The following is a 16,956-nucleotide window of genomic DNA, read 5'->3' as shown; positions in this document are numbered from 1 at the left end:
GCCAACATGCTAGTTTACTGCGATTGGATGAAACCGATATTTTGGTCGTGTTTTAAGAGGGGGCAGGAATTGGATGGAATTATTTTTTAGATTATGGTGCCACAGAGTTTCAATAATTTCACAGGCAGCTTCGAATGGCGGATGTTAAGTTTGTTATGGATTGTGAATGGGACAGGGTGAATGTGTAAATGGATTTTAGGAACTGCTAAGGAATTTGCCTTCGACAAGGTGGGGATTGTGTCGTGCATGCAATATTATCATTTGTGTATGTTCGCTAATATGTTACCTGAGAATTGTATTTTTCATACATGCCCACAGTTTATATGTGCATTATTTTTCTATTTAGCCACAAGGACTTTAGTTCGGCTGGGAACACGTGATTTAATGCTCTATTACTCAACGTTAACTTCTGCGTCGAAGTAATGCTTCGAGAAAGTGGTCAGAGGTGCAACAAGGAACGACAATCAAACTGTCGGACCAGCTTCAGAGACAATCAGCAGAAGACAGGAGCTCGCCACTGAGCTACTACCTGCATTGAAAATATTAGTTTTAATAATTCAGTGTAGCAGTGTGCATTCTGCTACCTTGTAATCAGTTTATTGGTGAACTCCCCCACCAAAATTTCTTTTTCATTGTGAGGATTCTGACCTGCGAATGTTGTGTTGTTGTCAGTTGTGGTTTGGCTGTTTATTGTCATGTAAGAAAACGTGAATTTGCGATTCGATCCTTCCGTCTCTGTGAATCCGCTGTTTGTTGAAGTGTTTTGTTTTAATTGTCTGCATATCAAGAACGAATTAATGTTTCAGCTGCTTGCGATCTGGGGTAAGTAATTGTTTGCTTTGAATTGAATTGATAAGAAGATGTTTACAGGGAAGTGAGCTGAGTTTATCCAAACAAAATTCTTCTTAACTTACTGGGAAATACAATTACTAAACCAGCGATCAGAATAAACTTCCAAGTTGACAAGACGAATAATTTTGTTCACTGGGTGCAGTAATTTATTTGTCGCGAATTTAAATGTAGTGTGAAATATTAAATATAGCCGAAAACGCCTGGGATGGACGTTGTCGAATATTTATTTTTGTTTATCTGTTCAGTGTATTAAGTCCTTTGATGACGAAAACGTTGAGATATTATTAATTGTTTATTTATTATAAATGTAGTTGGGCTTTTATGAGAATGTATTTGAATCAGAGTTGTAATGTTATTGTCAGTTTTATGCGATAAGAAGGTGAAAGGGCACAACTGCACTGACCAAAAGTCGACAAACCCAAAAGCTGTGATTGTTGTGGAGCTGAAGGTTGTGCATAACAGCAGACTCCGCTCCAGGTGGTGAAGTTATTTCCTGGTTATTTAATTAACAGTACTGCCACTCTAAACGATAATTGTGAAAATGAAGTAAAAATGTTCCACATTGTGTATTGAGCACGTTGCACCAGTGCGTCATGCTGTCAGTTCCCCGTTACCTGAAGACGGTCACTGACGCCAAAGCATGTTGTAATGACAAACAATTATTGTTTAATTGAAGGTTAAATTTTTATAAATGCAATGGGAACAACAATAACAAATAGAAATGAGGTCCATGATGAAATTAGGAGTATAATTCAATCGGAAAACGCTCGATTGTATTCACTACCCAAAATACTGAAGGTCAGGATATATAAAACAGTAATTTTGTATGGTTGTGAAACGTGGTCTCTTATCTTGAAGGAAGAACGTAGATTACAAGTGTTTGAAAACAGGCTCCGATTGACTGGACATGTAGCGCGCATGGGAGGGGGGTAGGAAAGGTGTGCATGCAGATTTATGGTAAGGAATCCTTATGAAAAAGACCACCGGACAGACCAAGAAGGAGATGGGAGGGTAACATCAAGATGGATCTTCGGGAGTTGGGCTGTGACGATGGTTAATGGATGGAGCTGGCTCAGGATCGTGGCCGGTGGCGGTCTTTGGTATTGTCGGTGTTGAACCTGCGGGTTCTGCTACCAGGGAGTTAGCTAGTTAGTTGGTTAGTTAGCTTTATTTACAAGGTTTTTGCGAGGCATGCGGAGAATATAGTACACAAGGGAAAAATGGAGAAATGAGTATAGAAATTTAGTCGGAAGACCTAAAGTAAAGTACCAGAAGCGTGGATAATATTAAAAAGTATCTTAAAAGACGTAGAATGCCAGGGTGTGGACTGCATTTATCTGGGCCACGTTGTGTGTGAGTGGGAGGAGCTGTTATGAACAGGGAAGTTAATCCACGGCATCCATAAAAGTTGTTTAATTTGTTGCCCGGATTAATTATTATTAATTGTCAGAAATTCCTCTTCTTACTGGAGTTTCTTAATTAGGCACGTCGGTATTTTGTAATAAACCGAGTTTGTAAGATCGCGATTAATCTTACGTCCGCATTTATCAGTTTTCTAGTTGATAAAATTAATAAACATGGCTCCAGAGCGTCTGAATCTGAACAGACGTTTGCTGCCAGTTTATCTCCTGCTTTACTTTTATTTACTTTAATTAGTTTAGTTCAGCGCATCTTAACTTCAAATGGTCTTCCACCGTTTATAAACGCGTAAACTTACGTCACTGCAATTGTGTTTACGAAAATTGCAGTTTGTGAGTGATTTTGGTACAATTCACTTCTTCTTCGGTTGATATTGAGGTCAACCATTTTTTATTTAAAAGAATGTTAAAGACCTTTCTTTTTCTTATACATTTCTTATATTCACAATTTTTTAATATTTTTATTTGCATTTTTCTCGTGCAAGTGTTTGTAGCCACATCAGCATCAATTAGATATTAAGCTTTTATAGCTTAAAGTCGCCTAAATATTTTTGAACATTCAGTGCTAAATCAAAGAAGACAACTCAGCCATTACAAGGGTTAATGTTTTTGAAGTAAATAATCGCTGTTTACACTGCAGAACTCCGAATTGTTTATTTTTAAAGCAGATTGTGTTTGTAGGTGTCACTAGGTCTGTTCCGTTTGTGTGTTAGAGAGTTGCGTAATGATACTTCCATTAACAAAGTTGACATGCTTTGTGTGTTATCTACTCAGCTATGAGTATATGTACTTCGATACTGGGAGTGCCGTGAATAAAACACGTTAAACAGACGTCTATCAAACATTGGATGCGTCTTTTAAATGAGGTGACTATTATGCAGAAATTATGCAATGCCAGAGCGTGTTAATTTGATTTTTCGTATTCAAATAACTTGTGTCCTTAATGTCAGCACGGAATAATTAGCCTGTAGTACCATGATGATACTGTAAATGTAAGTGAAATATTTATTAGTGTTGTGATTTTAGATCTTGGTGTTTCATAGTGGCAAGCCAGATAATCATTTTTTATTACGGTCATTAAAGAGGACTAATTGTTTTTATTTATACACACGCAAGCCGACTCCAGTGAGAAGTTGGCAGAACACTGAGCTAGGTTTTCATACTTGTATGATAAAATAAAAAGTAAAAATTGCTTGCATCATCACCACCTAAATCCTACATAGAACGAAAGTTGACTGGTAATAAGACAAATGCGGAGGGGTGCGTTGTTAAACTGTCGGCCAAATTAAGCGTGTCGTACAGAAGTGAAAAGTGATTACAATTTTGAGCCTTCTGGGTTGTTTAGAATCTTCTACAAGAACATGTATTCAGAGTCCGAAGTTTCAGTCATGTAGCGTAAGTAGCAGCGATCATTTGTTATCTTGAGAATGTTGAAATAAAAAATGTTCCCCCAGACCAGAATATTATTGCTAAAGGATTCAGTGCACATACTCGTGTATTCTGATACCCAAGTTAAAATATTCTGTCTTCCTGGTCTTTTCGAAGTGTGCGTTTGTGTGTAGTGAGTGACCAGCCCCTGCCTCCGCACAATTTCTACTCTGTCCCTATTTTTGTCTGCTAGAGCCATCTAGTAGGAATCAGGAGAGACTTGAATGAGAAATGGCTTTACTTCCCCTCCGAAGGAATATTACTTTGCCAAAATAACAAGAGGAAAGTTTATGAACATGTTTTTTATTTAATATTCTTAAATATTTAATTATAAACTATATAAAAAATAAATAATTTGACTATTTAAAAAAAAACTAACTAATTTTCTAAAAACAATTTAACTATTAAGTTCTTAATTATTCTAAATTGGAATTGTCATGATATCTCCCAAAGTAGTTGCAAGCTGCATATTGTCCATTTCTGGAATCTGGAAAAGAAATAAACATTTGGATAAGAACAGGAACTGGAATTATGTGTAACAAGTATGGAAACTGATGCAGCTAATATCTCGCGTTAGGCGATCTCTACGGATGCAGATTTTGAAGGAATTTGTGACGAAACTCAAGGTGAAAGACACTGGACTTATTCTAGTTACGTGGACTTTTATGTAAATTACAGACTTCAACCTGATTCAGCAGTTTTTGGGGTGACCTCTGTTTGACCCTCTGTTTCATCTACGTGTCATAACCTCACCAGGTGTTGTAACTTTTATGTCGTGTGATTTTGAACTGCACCGAATTTACGAGTCGGAGGGAGGTCAAATGCTTTATTATTTTAAATAAATTCGAATATAATATTTACTACCGTTTGATCCAAAATGTATTAACTAAACTTAAATATAATTTTTCATATCATATAATGTAGATCGCAGAAAAGTACACAGAGTGGCAATAAATGGTTACAATTATAAAATGAGGTGGAAATTTCGCGGCACACAGGTTGCGCATCACTGTTCTGAGCTACTGACAGCGTCGTTAAATAAGCAACACCAACCATGCATGCCTGTGTACCAGCAGAAGTGAAGAAGTTACGGTAATCAGACACGGGAATAAATGGCGGGGTTTTCTAACAAATACCCGGTCGAGATTGGAACACGGACCCTCCGGAGTAAGTGGAAGGAATACCAACCCTCTACGAAGTAACGTTTGTTCACTTCCAGTCGGAAAGTTTTTGGTCACACGAAAGCCTTAGTATTTTACGATAAGAATAAAATAATTTATTTCATACATAAACACGTGTTCAATCTCTTCCGTTATATATTATTAATAACTAATATTAATGCTGTTTCTGTCTTTGCTTAATGGATTTGCAGAAAAATGTAATGAAGTTATGAGCTGGACCTCGCGGTAATTATTAGGCCCACGTAAAACCGGGAAATGTAGGAAAATCTCATTTGAACAAAGGAGAAAATCTGATTCAGAACGCAAAGAACAAAGGGCACTCTACATACCAGAGCACGCGATTTCTTCATCCTTTCCTCCTCCGGTTTTGTGGCCGCCCTCGACTTCATCTGCGTTAGACGATGAGTCGGGTTTAATATTTAGAAGCCACGAAAGAATATCATCACCGAAGTCGCCGGTGTCATTTTCGTATTGAAATTCTGCCACTGGATGTTCCGTTGGTGCAATGGATTCAAAAAAGTCTACATTGGAATCCGTGCGAGTATCAGAATATTGCTTGGAAAAACTGTCCATATCCAGAAGAGTAAATTCAGTTCCACCATTTTCATTTCCGAGAGTACAAGCCTCGTTCAAGTCAATTTCATGTGTCGTCGCCCATTGCAAATCGGCAGTGGCCAAAGGAACAGTTTGCCCATTTGAAGTCGAAACTTCGATTGTGGTCGGAAGGCCGCAGTTTTCTGTGCACACACAATCTTCGTTCTTCGACTTCTTCGCGCGCGTTGAGTTCATTTCTTCGAGAAATTTCCTTTTCGTCCCAGTGCCAGCCTGGCGATCTGCTTGCATACTGAATGTCGACATGTCTACGGACGTTTCGGTGTTCACCAGTTTCTTCGTCGAAGTCCTCTGTGAAGATAGAATGAACAGAGTAAATTTTCCACAAGAAAAGTGCCTGAGTTTATAGCCGCTCAGTAATAGGAGCTTCGCTCCTTGGTAATCACCTGACTCTCTTCAGGGGTGTTAACGGTATGTAACTCCCGACAACTAGAAGCTTCCTTTATCGCTGAATATAATACTTTATTTATACACAATTTAATTATTTAAGAATAAATACAGATGTGCAGATGATAATACTTGGCTTTAGCAACAAGACGATGATCTCAGAACTGTATTGGGTTTGCGTGCGGCTACCTCGAAAGTTTGTTGAAGAGTCCTCTCTCAACCTATTTAACGCGTAAGGTCCAGCAACATTATCTGCCTGAGTGACAATGAACCATAAAGTCTAACTAACTTTCTACATATTTCCGCCATAAATGTTGAAGTATGACACTTGGGACTACAACCAATTCACGCCAGTTTATTGCCCTGGTGTAAAATCACAAGACTCATGTGAACCGAAGGTCCTCGGACGTCTTTGTCGTAAACAGTAGGTATATGCCATGAACTAGAAGTAAACATCCCAGTATTACCCTCCAAACACAACAACAAGTTAGAATTTTGCAACGAAAAGTAAAAAGAAATTCAGCCTAATAAAATAATAAAAGAACTACATGGTAGGATCAAATTACCTCAGCAGAAGATGTAATTTGGACCGTGTCGGGTTTAATATTTAGAAGCCACGAAAGAATATCATCACCGAAGTCGCCGGTGTCATTTTCGTATTGAAATTCTGCCACTGGATGTTCCGTTGGTGCAATGGATTCAAAAAAGTCTACATTGGAATCCGTGCGAGAATCAGAATATTGCTTGGAAAAACTGTCCATATCCAGAAGAGTAAATTCAGTTCCACCATTTTCATTTCCGAGAGTACAAGCCTCGTTCAAGTCAATTTCCTTTGTCGTCGCCCATTGCAAATCGGCAGTGGCCAAAGGAACAGTTTGCCCATTTGAAGTCGAAACTTCGATTGTGGTCGGAAGGCCGCAGTTTTCTGTGCACACACAATCTTCGTTCTTCGACTTCTTCGCGCGCGTTGAGTTCATTTCTTCGAGAAATTTCCTTTTCGTCCCAGAGCCAGCCTGGTGATCTGCTTGCGTACTGTCGGTCGACATGTCAGGTTCTTGAGTTATTCCGAAAGTTTTATGCTAACTAAGGCAACACAAAGGTATCTCGTTCTCGAAGCACTTTATCCAAAACCTCTTCGCAGCACAATTCGAACCAGAGTGACGAAAGCCGATTGTTGCCTGCTATTTATACCACCACAACAAAGCAGACGTAACCTATGACGCAACAGTCAGTAGAGGGAGTGCAATACGGTTCATTCAAGCGTGCATAAGGACTGAGAAATGAACCTTATGGCATGCAAGCCGAGATTGTTGCACGTGTTCGTGTTTTATAAGAACAAATTAACACATTCTTTGTAGTTACAGAATTACAAATTGAATTACTCCAAGTTATAATTTGTAATAAATCAAAAATTAATATTAAATATTTTCTATGTTAAAGGAAAATTAATTTGAAATTAATGAGAAGATACCTGAAGTAAATTTTGCAATTTGTTTAAAAATAACGTCGTGTTTTTTATACTCGTTTAATTTTAAAGACGATTTTTGAGGGGCCCGGGCGCTGTGGAGCCCATCGCCCCTGCGACAGGGAAAATGTTTCCTTCCTTCGAATCCCGATTATTCATTTTGACAAATAAGAGAACGCAGGAAGGTAAGGACTCTGGAAGAAGTGTCCTGAGTTCGATTTCCTTCAAGAGCGGTTCATTTGGCTCCGAAACCAAGCGAGACAGAAGAAGGGATCAGAGTTTTTTGCTTCGAAGAGGAGATTTCGGAAACGAAGGCCTCGACACTGAGTTCGAGTCCCGACAAGGATGGTTTCTGTTGACGGGAACGCAACCGGGAAAAAAGAACGACGCCAAGGCAAAATTCTTTCTCTTCGGAGAGGAAATTACAGGGTCTAAGGTCACAGACACGAATACACAGTCCTCGGTTCGAGTCTCTGTTAGGATGTTGGTTTCTGGGATATTTTTACGGGCTTATTAAACGACGCACGTTTAATGATGAGGCCTATAAGCTACCGGGTGTCTCCAAATTAATCTGCAGATTTTGTGTGGTTATATTAGACCTTAATTTTTTTTATTTATTCACAGTTTATTTAACAACCCATTTTCAGTAACTCGGAATAGCACACGAGCATTAAATCCATTGATAAGTCCTTGTACGTAAATAATTTTATTATTTGGAAGCACAAAACTAGCTTCATTCTGTATTACTGTCGAATAACACGGATGCCACCAGATGTCTCAAAAGTAAAGTGCTGTGCAATTTGTAGGGTTACCCAAATATCAGAAAACCTTTTTGTGGTAACATGGCTGTTTTCAGGTGTTTGCGGACATTGGCCACGACTGCTGAGATACACGTAGTTTGATGGGTAAACCTGTTAGAAGGCGTTCACCATGACTTATAAGGTAGTGTTTATTCTTGTTCCTTCAACATTCCATCAACTGATAATGTTGGGTATCCATTATTTAAATATGTCAGGATGGTTATGAATGATAAAGTAACTGAGAAGAACCAGGAAGCTGGGGTTAGGCGGTGCCAACATGTTAGTTTACTGCGATTGGATGAAACCGATATTTTGTTCATGTTTTAAGAGGGGGCAGGAATTGGATCTTTTTTTTTTTTAGTTTATGGTGCCACAGAGTTTCAATAATCTCACAGGCGGCTTCAAATGGCGGATGTTAAGTTTGTTATGAATTGTGAATGGGACAGAGTGAATGTGTAAATGGATTTTAGGAACTGCTAAGGAATTTGCCTTCGACAAGGTGGGGATTGAGTCGTTGTACAAGTTTCGAACTGAAAATCGCTTGGTTAACTTCGCCCCGTAGTCCACACAAAACCAGGATCACGATAGACTATGGCCGCCAGATACGGAGTGTTTCGAAAAAGCATTCGCGGATATCCGACAAGGGGTGATTCTGCGGGTTGGACGTGGGGCTAACATTTCCTGATTGTGAGAATAAGAAATTATTCCGACGTTTTGTGCGTGTCCTCTGACTGGGACGGAATATTTACAACGACCTAAGCTGGACTAAGCGCACTCAAAGATAAGAGACAAATGACTTGTTCTTATGCTCATTTGCTCTTTAACGTGATGCATGCGATATTATCATTTTTGTATGTTGGCTAATATGATACGTGAGAATTATATTTTTCATATATTCCTACAATTTGTACTTAACAATTTTATACTTGTATTTTGTGTCTTATATTAATCCACAGTTCGTTCCAGAATCTCTTTTTTTGGCAATTTTAATAAATAAAATTGTGAATTCTATGTGAATTAGTATGCCGAATTCCGCTGGGCTGACACAAATCTAATTACTCCTTAAAACGGCTTGCAGTGCACTCTGTTCACGCCAGATTTAATGAAGATATGTTGGCTGATTTGGTTTCTGGATCAGAGGGACAGGTAGTTCTTAAAACTAATGCGTAAAACTATATTTACCAGACTCAAGAAGAATTAAAATGAATATATTTGAACGATAGCGGATGCCCTCTATGTAGTAATGTTGTTACTATGAGCAGAGGAGCGTTCATGCTCTTTTTGCCATCTATCGGGAATTGAAGTTCAACCGGTTTTGGTAGCTCTATCAATAAAGTGAAGTAGCATTATGATCTACTTTACCAGTTTCCGAAATTTGACATTTTAGGCTCCCATATTCCTTTGGCCGTTATGCCTAGAATTAGGTAGTTTAATCTTGAAACGATATTTAGGGATAGAATATGCACGCTGATACTCCAGAGACCAAAGCAAGTTTTCAAGGCTGTGATTCTAAATGTACAAGGGAATGGTCCAGGTGGTCAAGTCAAAAGGCACTTGTAAGACTGTGAAAGACTTGATAAATCACACATATTTATAGTGCACAGATTTGTAGATAGTTTTATGAAATGCATTTTGTGAGCTCTGTTTGATTTCTGATATATATGAGCCTGTGCGCAGACACTTCTGAAGTCATTCACAGTCTTACCAGCATCTGGTCCACAAACTTCATTGGAATCCACGAGGAAATGCCACAGTGTTGCTGTCATGTGTGTGAATGGTGGTATAAATTTGAACTGAACATTTCAATTTTGGACACATTTTGTGCACCCTTGTACAGTTTTTTGGCAGCTCATTTTTTTGTGCGATTATTAATAGATGGCACATGTTCTGTAAATGATAAAAATTTCAAGTGAGGTTATGATCTGACCTATTCCCTTTTAAGGACAATAATGTGTATTTATATACTTGCACCTCCATCATCAATTTTGTTTGTGATTTAGGTATTTGGTGTTTTTTTAAAGATATCAGTTTTTTGGAAAGCTATTTTTTCAGATCTTTTTTAATTTTGTAATATGCCATGTTTGGTTGCTTGTGTATACAAATGTGGTCCATTTCTCCTTATGCCCTTTGTTTGTTTATTTGTGCTATTATGTTGTTTTTATGTTGATGTTAAGTGTTTACTGTTGTTAAATTTATTCCACATTAATTTGTATTATGAAAACTTTTTTTTTGGTTATTTGCCAAGTGGAATTTAATTTCTTAATTTTATGATGGATATTTTTGTTGCTTGATGGAACAGGCAATTGTCGCTGTTTTGTGCTCTGTAGAATGACGACATGTTTGATGTACAGTGATACTTACTAGAGGTGGCTTCCAGTATGTGTTAGTTAATTGATCTTGTAATGCGAATGTGTGGTGTTTCCTTTGAGGCAGGTATTGACTGAATTATTTAATGATATTTAGACGACGTCCGCTGTGAAGAGTTAAGGGAAGAATATTCGTTGATGTTTTTTGACAGTTGGGTACAGAGCACAATATTTGGAACACTGAAGTAAATAATGGGGACTGGAGAAGATCCTTAATGTGGAGCTTCTTAATCATTTGTCTTCATCAATATTAATTATCATGGTTATCAAATCAAGGAGGATGTGTGGGGAATGTAAACATTAGAAATGAATACAAGAATTCAGTTTGAAAACCAGAATAGATAAGACCCCTTGGTGGATGAAGACATAGACGGGAGGATAATATTAAAATAGTTCTTAAATAAGTAGGATATAATCACAAGGACTGGATCCTTGTGGCTAAGGATAGCAACCAGTGGCAGGCTCTTTGAACTCACTCTGTAAACCTTTGTGTTCTGTGTATGCGGCTAATTTCTTGACTGCCTGAGAACTAGTCTGTTCAGCAGACTTAGTTCAGTGAAGAAATGAAACATTCGATTTTACATGTTAAATTTGTTAAGTTGTTCTTTAGGCTGTTCGTACAGCACATGCACTACCACAGTTGTAATCTAATTCTTTCAGTCCAGATATATATAGACGCTCTTTTATGATATTCGCTATAATTATCAGCTCCTCCAATTTACCCATCACCCAAGAAAGGTTATCGATCCTTGCTCTAGCCCTTTATTTTGCAATCATGTCTTATTGCGTTATGATTACATTTTACATGGAAATTGTAAGTGGACAAAACGTGGTCATTATCAGCATCAGGTATGGAGGTTTTGCATAACTTCATTTTACTGAAAGTTGTACCTGGTTCATAGAATGAGACATGTGTAACGTCTTCTTTCGCAGATGATGAATATAAAAATTGAGGATTTTGCTGATACACAAAAAGAGGAGGATCATCTAACAAAACTTCCATTAATAAAGTCTGAACATAAGGTGAGTTGTACATTACAATTAACCTTTAAGAAATATGTGGGATTACCTATTGTGTTTCTCTTGTCATCTCCACATGAAGCAATTTCACTCTGGTGAATGGATTTTGAAGTGTCCTTTGCAAAATGATGCCAGGGGACTGAAATCTGTTGCTCAGTGTTTATGAATTACCATTTTAACTTCTGTTGGATCAGTTTTAAAACATGTGAAATTAAACATTGACCAAACTGAGAAATATTTTAGACAAATATGGCCCATAAATCTTGTATAATTTGTGGGCTTTGTATTCAAAATACTGCCTGCTATACAATTCACAGGGAACTATGAATGTTTTAAGATTATCTTTTATTTCTTTTGTGTCTTGATATAAGTTGTACTGATATATTAGAACAGTGTTGTCATTTCTGTTAAGCATCATGAATTCTTTCCATATGGGAAGATAACATTGCGTATGTAATATTAAACTATTATCAGGAGACAAATTTGCAGCCATGGAGACTTTCAATGAAGAAGGAAATTGTATCATAACATTTTGTGCTTTGTTTTTGACTTTGTTTCTGTAGACCCAAATATTCCCCTTTGCTCTGTCGTTTTGGCACAGCTTTGTTTGAATAAAATATTTAAGAGGTTATCTTGACTTCATATATAAAGTGGGCCAGGAGGGAGGATCGTTAATGTGATACTCTGCTCAGTATTTCTGTCCAGAACATACAAAATGTAATTTCTTTATTGTGTACACTTTATTAGTGATGTGTACATGTAACTATGGAATAAACCCCCGCAACAAAATTTTTTGTGACCATTGAATATGTGCTTTACTGTCTCATTACGTAAACCAAGCCATAATTAGTTTAGCCATTGTCACTGCTTTGGCATGAAGATGCCAAGTAAACTGATGTGGATGTGGAGGCCATAAAAAGGGAAAGAAGTAAAATGGATAAAACTAACATTCTCCGATTCAGAGAGTGGAAGGTTAGGAGTTTGAATAGGGCTGGGAAACTGGAAAATTTGAAGAAAGAAATGAATAAGTTGAAATTGGATTTAGTGGGGATAAGTGAGGTAAAATGGAAAGACGAACAAGATTTCTGGTCAGGGGACTATAGTGTAATAAACATCCTCAGGGAATGGTGTTACAGGAGTGGGAATTTTAATGAACAAAAAATTAGGTAATAGAGTCAGTTAAAAAAGTAAAGTAAAGTTTGTCCCACTATACGCCATGTAGGCGTTTGGGGTGAGAGGAGGTATAGCTCCTCTCTTCCTTGACCTCGGCACTAGATGGGGTGAGTGGTCAGCATCACGCCCCGGCCGGCTTTACCCCCGGGAAAGGACCCCGGTACCCATTGTAGAGGAGGCTGGATGGGCCCCAGAGCCGGTCTGGACGCAGAGGCTAGAGGAAAAATCCTCTGCCCCCGTCGGGGATCGAACCCCGGTCGTCCAGCCCGTAGCTAGTCACTATACTGACTGAGCTATCAGTTACTATGAGCAATACAATGATAGAGTTATTATTATCAGAATTGAAACAAAACCAACAACCATATTACAGGTTTACACAAGCAGAAGAAGATGAAATATAGAAAATATATGAGAAATTAAGTATGTAAAAGATGGTGAAAATTTGATAATCATGGGAGACTGGAATGCCATAGTAGGAGAAGGAAATTAAGGCAATATTACCGGAGAATATGGTCTAGGGGAAAGGAATGAGAAAAGAAGTAGGCTTTTGGAATTTTGTGAAAAATATCAACTAGTTGTATCAAACACACTTTTTAAAAATGACAAGAGAAGAATATATACAATGACAAGACTGGGGGATACAGGAAGGTACCAGCTGGATCATATTATGGTTAGGCAGAGATTAAGAAATCAAATCTTGGATTGCAGAGCATGCCCAGCGGCAGACATTGACTCAGATAATTTAGTGATGATGAAGTGTAGGCTGAAATTCAAAAGAATAAATAAAAGACATGGTGCAAACAGATGGGACATTGACAGATTAAAAGATAATGGAGTGAAGTTGAAGTTCTCAGAGGCTGTTGGCTCAGGGTTAAAAAAAAAATCAGTGAAGGTAATTCGATGGAAGAAGAATGGAGCATACTAAAAAAGGAAATAGGGCGAAGAAATTATGGGTAGAAAGAAAGGAGGATGAAAACACCATGAGTATCTGACGAAATACTAAAATGTATGGATGAAAGAAGAAAATACAAAACTGCACGAGATGAAGAAGGAAGAAAGCAGTACAGGTTGTTTAGAAATGAAATCAACAGGAAGTGCAAAGCAGCAAAAGAAAAATGGCTGAGAGAGAAGTGTGACGAAGTTGAGAAAGAAATGTTTTAGGTAAAATTGATGTAGCATACAGGAAGATCAAACAGACTTTCAGAGAAATGAATAGTATGTGTGTTAACGTCAGAAGTGCGGATGGAAAACCACTGTTAAGCACAGAAGAAAGAGCAGATAGATGGAAAGAACACATTGAAGGCCTGTGTCAGGGGGAAACATTGTCCAACAGTCTGATTGAGGAAGTGAAGGAGGTTGATATGGAGGAAATAGGGGATCCAGTACTACGATGTGAATTTGACGGAGCTCTGAAAGACTTAAGCTCAAACAAGGCAGTGGGAGTAGATGCGATACCTTCAGAATTATTGCAATCTATGGGGATGAAGGAACTAGAAGGTTATTCAATCTGGTGTCCAAAATTTATGAGTCTGGAGAAATGCCATCAGACTTCCTAAAGAGCATTATCTTCGCAGTTCCCAAAAAAGCGAGAGCAGACCAATGTGAGAACTACCGCACAATCAGCTTGATATCTCATGCATGAAAATTATTAACTAGAATAATATGCAGAAGAATAGAAAGGAAAGTTGAAGAGGCACTAGTTGAGGATCAGTTTGGTTTTAGAAAAAGTACGGGTACTCGAGAGGCAATTCTGGCTTTAGGTTTAATAATAGAAGAACGGATTAAGAAAAATAAAGACACAATTATAACATTTGTAGACTTGGAGAAGGCTTTTGACAATGTAAATTGGAATAAGATGCTTGAAATCTTGAAGGTAGGGCTGAAGTATAAAGATAGACGAGTTATTTACAATATTTATAAGCATCAGGTGGCCATAATAAAAGCGGAGAATCGAGAAAGGAAAGGCATTTATTAAAAAGGGAGTAAGACAAGAATGCAGCCTATCACCCCTGCTGTTTAACTTGAATGTTGAAGAAGCAAAGAAGGATGTGAAAGAAAAGTTTAGGATAGGAATAAAGGGGGGAGGATAGCAATGTTAAGGTTCGCTGATTACATTGCCCTTATGGCTGAAAGAGATGTAGAGAAATTATTGAATGGTATGAATAGATTACTCGGTGAGCAATTCGGCTTAAGGATAAACAAAAGTTATGAGGAGCAGCAGGAATGATAATAATGATCCATTAAATATCAAAATTAGGAAAGACACAGTGGAAGGAGTAGTGAAGGAATTCTGTTACTTAGGAAGCAAAATCACAAAAGATGGACGAAGGAAGGAAGACATTAAAAGCAGATTAGCACAAGCAAAAAGAGCCTTCTTCAAATACAGAAGTCTACTAATGTCAAATATTGACCTGGGATTAGGAAAGATTTTTCTGAAGTTATATGTTTGGAGCACAGCCCTATACAGATGCGAAACATGGTCGATGGGAAAGCCAGAAAGAAGAAGGATAGAAGCATTTGAAATGTGGTGCTACAGAAGGATGTTGAAAATTAAGTGGACTGATAAAGTTCGAAATGAGCTGGACTTTGACAGGATAGGTGAAGGAAGTAGTATATGGAAAAATCTAACGAGAAGAAGAGATAGGATTGTGGGACACATTCCGAGGCACCCAGGATCGGTTAATTTGGTAATGGAAGGAAAGATTGTAGGGGGAGACAAAGATTGGAATATGTGACGCAGTTTTTGAGGATGTAAAAAAATGTGAAAATGAAGAGATTTGCGCAAGATAGGAGACAATGGAGGACCGCATCAAACCAGTCGGAAGACTGATGACAAACAAACCATCATACGAAGGACGACCAGAACACGCGACAGAGCGGAATGGAGATGTTGGGGCCCGCGGCGAGCTCAAGAATGGGTCCCTTAAGTGCTAAGTTTATAATTTTTACCATTACTAATTACAAGCCGCGCACATTCATCCGTACTACAAAGTGGCCGTTACTGTAATGATCACCAAAATACGATTGCAATAAATAAATGTGCATGCATGTAACCTGTTCATGTAGCGAAAAAAATTACACACTGCTCGGATGTATTTTGCATCTAGATAGATTACCGATAGACATTGCATAGTGAAGAAATATGTTATTAAAAAAAGTTCAACGGGGAAATGTATTTTTAAAAGCAGTTTAATATTTGGGCCGAAGCTCTTTGTACTGATACAGGGTTGATAAATATCGGTTTGTAAGGCGAGTTAATTTTGACTGCATCAAGCCTCAAAGTGAGGTTATACTCATTAAATCAGTGAGTACAACATAACGTCGCTCATGAAGATGACCCAGAAGGCTAATAAACCAAGTTATCTTCTTCGAGAGTTGTCCATGCTTGCGACGTTCAGGTTTTCAAAGAGTGTGTCAAAATTCCTAACAACTGTGGAAGGGTATGTTGTATGTAATTTAACACCTTTATGGTTCTTCTTGTTCATAACTTTTCACACATTCAATTCACCGACCATTCACTGGAACAATATATATCAGTACAGTGTGATCATCATTATTTGCGATTCCCCATTTTTGTGTAACTTTACTGCGAACCATAACTTCTCTTCCTAATGTGAAGAAATAATTAGATGTATTTTTTACGTAAGAAATTGAATTCGTTCACTTTCTGGTGTAAGCAGATCATATTCTAGAGACATTTCCGTATTTTAATTGTTATTATATTTTTCAAATACAATTTTTGTTATGTTTTAAGCAATGGAATAGCATTTTTTCATTGCTTTTGGCACTAGTGAAATACTTTTATTTCATTTTCTCGAATTTTGATATAAATTTTTTCCTTCTAATTTTACAGGAATTCATTCAATTGGCTGTATAGGCTTATTCCATGACACAAGAAACATCTGTAAACGTCACATAATTACCTGCATAATGAATTGGTTTTCTCTCGTTGGCCATCCTGGTTTACGACCTCAGAGAATATGACTTGTTGCCACGCATGCGTCTCATCCTTTTCGAGGCGGCATCTGATGCCATTGTGTTTCGATATCAGAAACTGCATTGAATTTCTTCAGAAAATAGAGGTACGTAGTGACTTGGAAAACTATGGAGAAGAAATACATGGATTTTGGTTGTGTATGTATTTGTTTCATTATTAACTGATTTATTCTTAATGTAATATTCCGATAACGCAGTGGGTGTGATATCAGTCTGAGAACAATTTTTTTCCCGCCCTTCTGGAATCCTGAAGAAAAA

At 37.8% G+C, this 16,956-nt stretch overlaps 2 protein-coding genes across 7 annotated transcripts in view; one reads left to right on the top strand and one right to left on the bottom strand.

Moving 5' to 3' along the window:
- Positions 1 to 16,956, top strand: part of LOC110840835 (tubulin-specific chaperone D-like) — a 70,618-nt gene that overhangs the window by 18,864 nt on the left and 34,798 nt on the right. For 4 of the 6 annotated variants that reach the window (XR_015537711.1, XR_015537696.1, XR_015537689.1 and 1 more), the window contains exons 4-5: positions 11,443 to 11,532; positions 16,556 to 16,784. Coding sequence is in view for 1 of the 6 variants with exons in the window: in XM_087358196.1 (XP_087214322.1) it covers positions 11,443 to 11,532 (90 nt within the window). In the remaining 5 variants the exon portion in view is untranslated. Of the gene's footprint in view, positions 1 to 346; positions 2,264 to 11,442; positions 11,533 to 16,555; positions 16,785 to 16,956 lie in introns of those variants that run through there. The other 2 variants (XR_015537741.1, XM_087358196.1) reach the window with 2 other exon arrangements.
- Positions 4,093 to 7,017, bottom strand: LOC147875179 (uncharacterized). The gene is made up of 3 exons (XM_087358160.1): positions 6,445 to 7,017; positions 5,209 to 5,782; positions 4,093 to 4,185 (listed from the first exon to the last, which is right to left on the bottom strand). Exons 1-3 carry the CDS (start codon positions 6,922 to 6,924, stop codon positions 4,115 to 4,117), a joined length of 1,125 nt encoding a protein of 374 aa, XP_087214286.1. The 5' UTR covers positions 6,925 to 7,017; the 3' UTR covers positions 4,093 to 4,114.

The sequence above is a fragment of the Zootermopsis nevadensis genome, unplaced genomic scaffold, assembly GCF_977971745.1.
Source record: "Zootermopsis nevadensis isolate Lab colony 2312 unplaced genomic scaffold, Znev_1.0 Znev_ptg000001l, whole genome shotgun sequence".
NCBI lineage: Eukaryota > Metazoa > Arthropoda > Insecta > Blattodea > Termopsidae > Zootermopsis > Zootermopsis nevadensis.
Note: the sequence above shows the minus strand (reverse complement) of the source record. Positions and strands in the feature narration are given on the sequence as shown.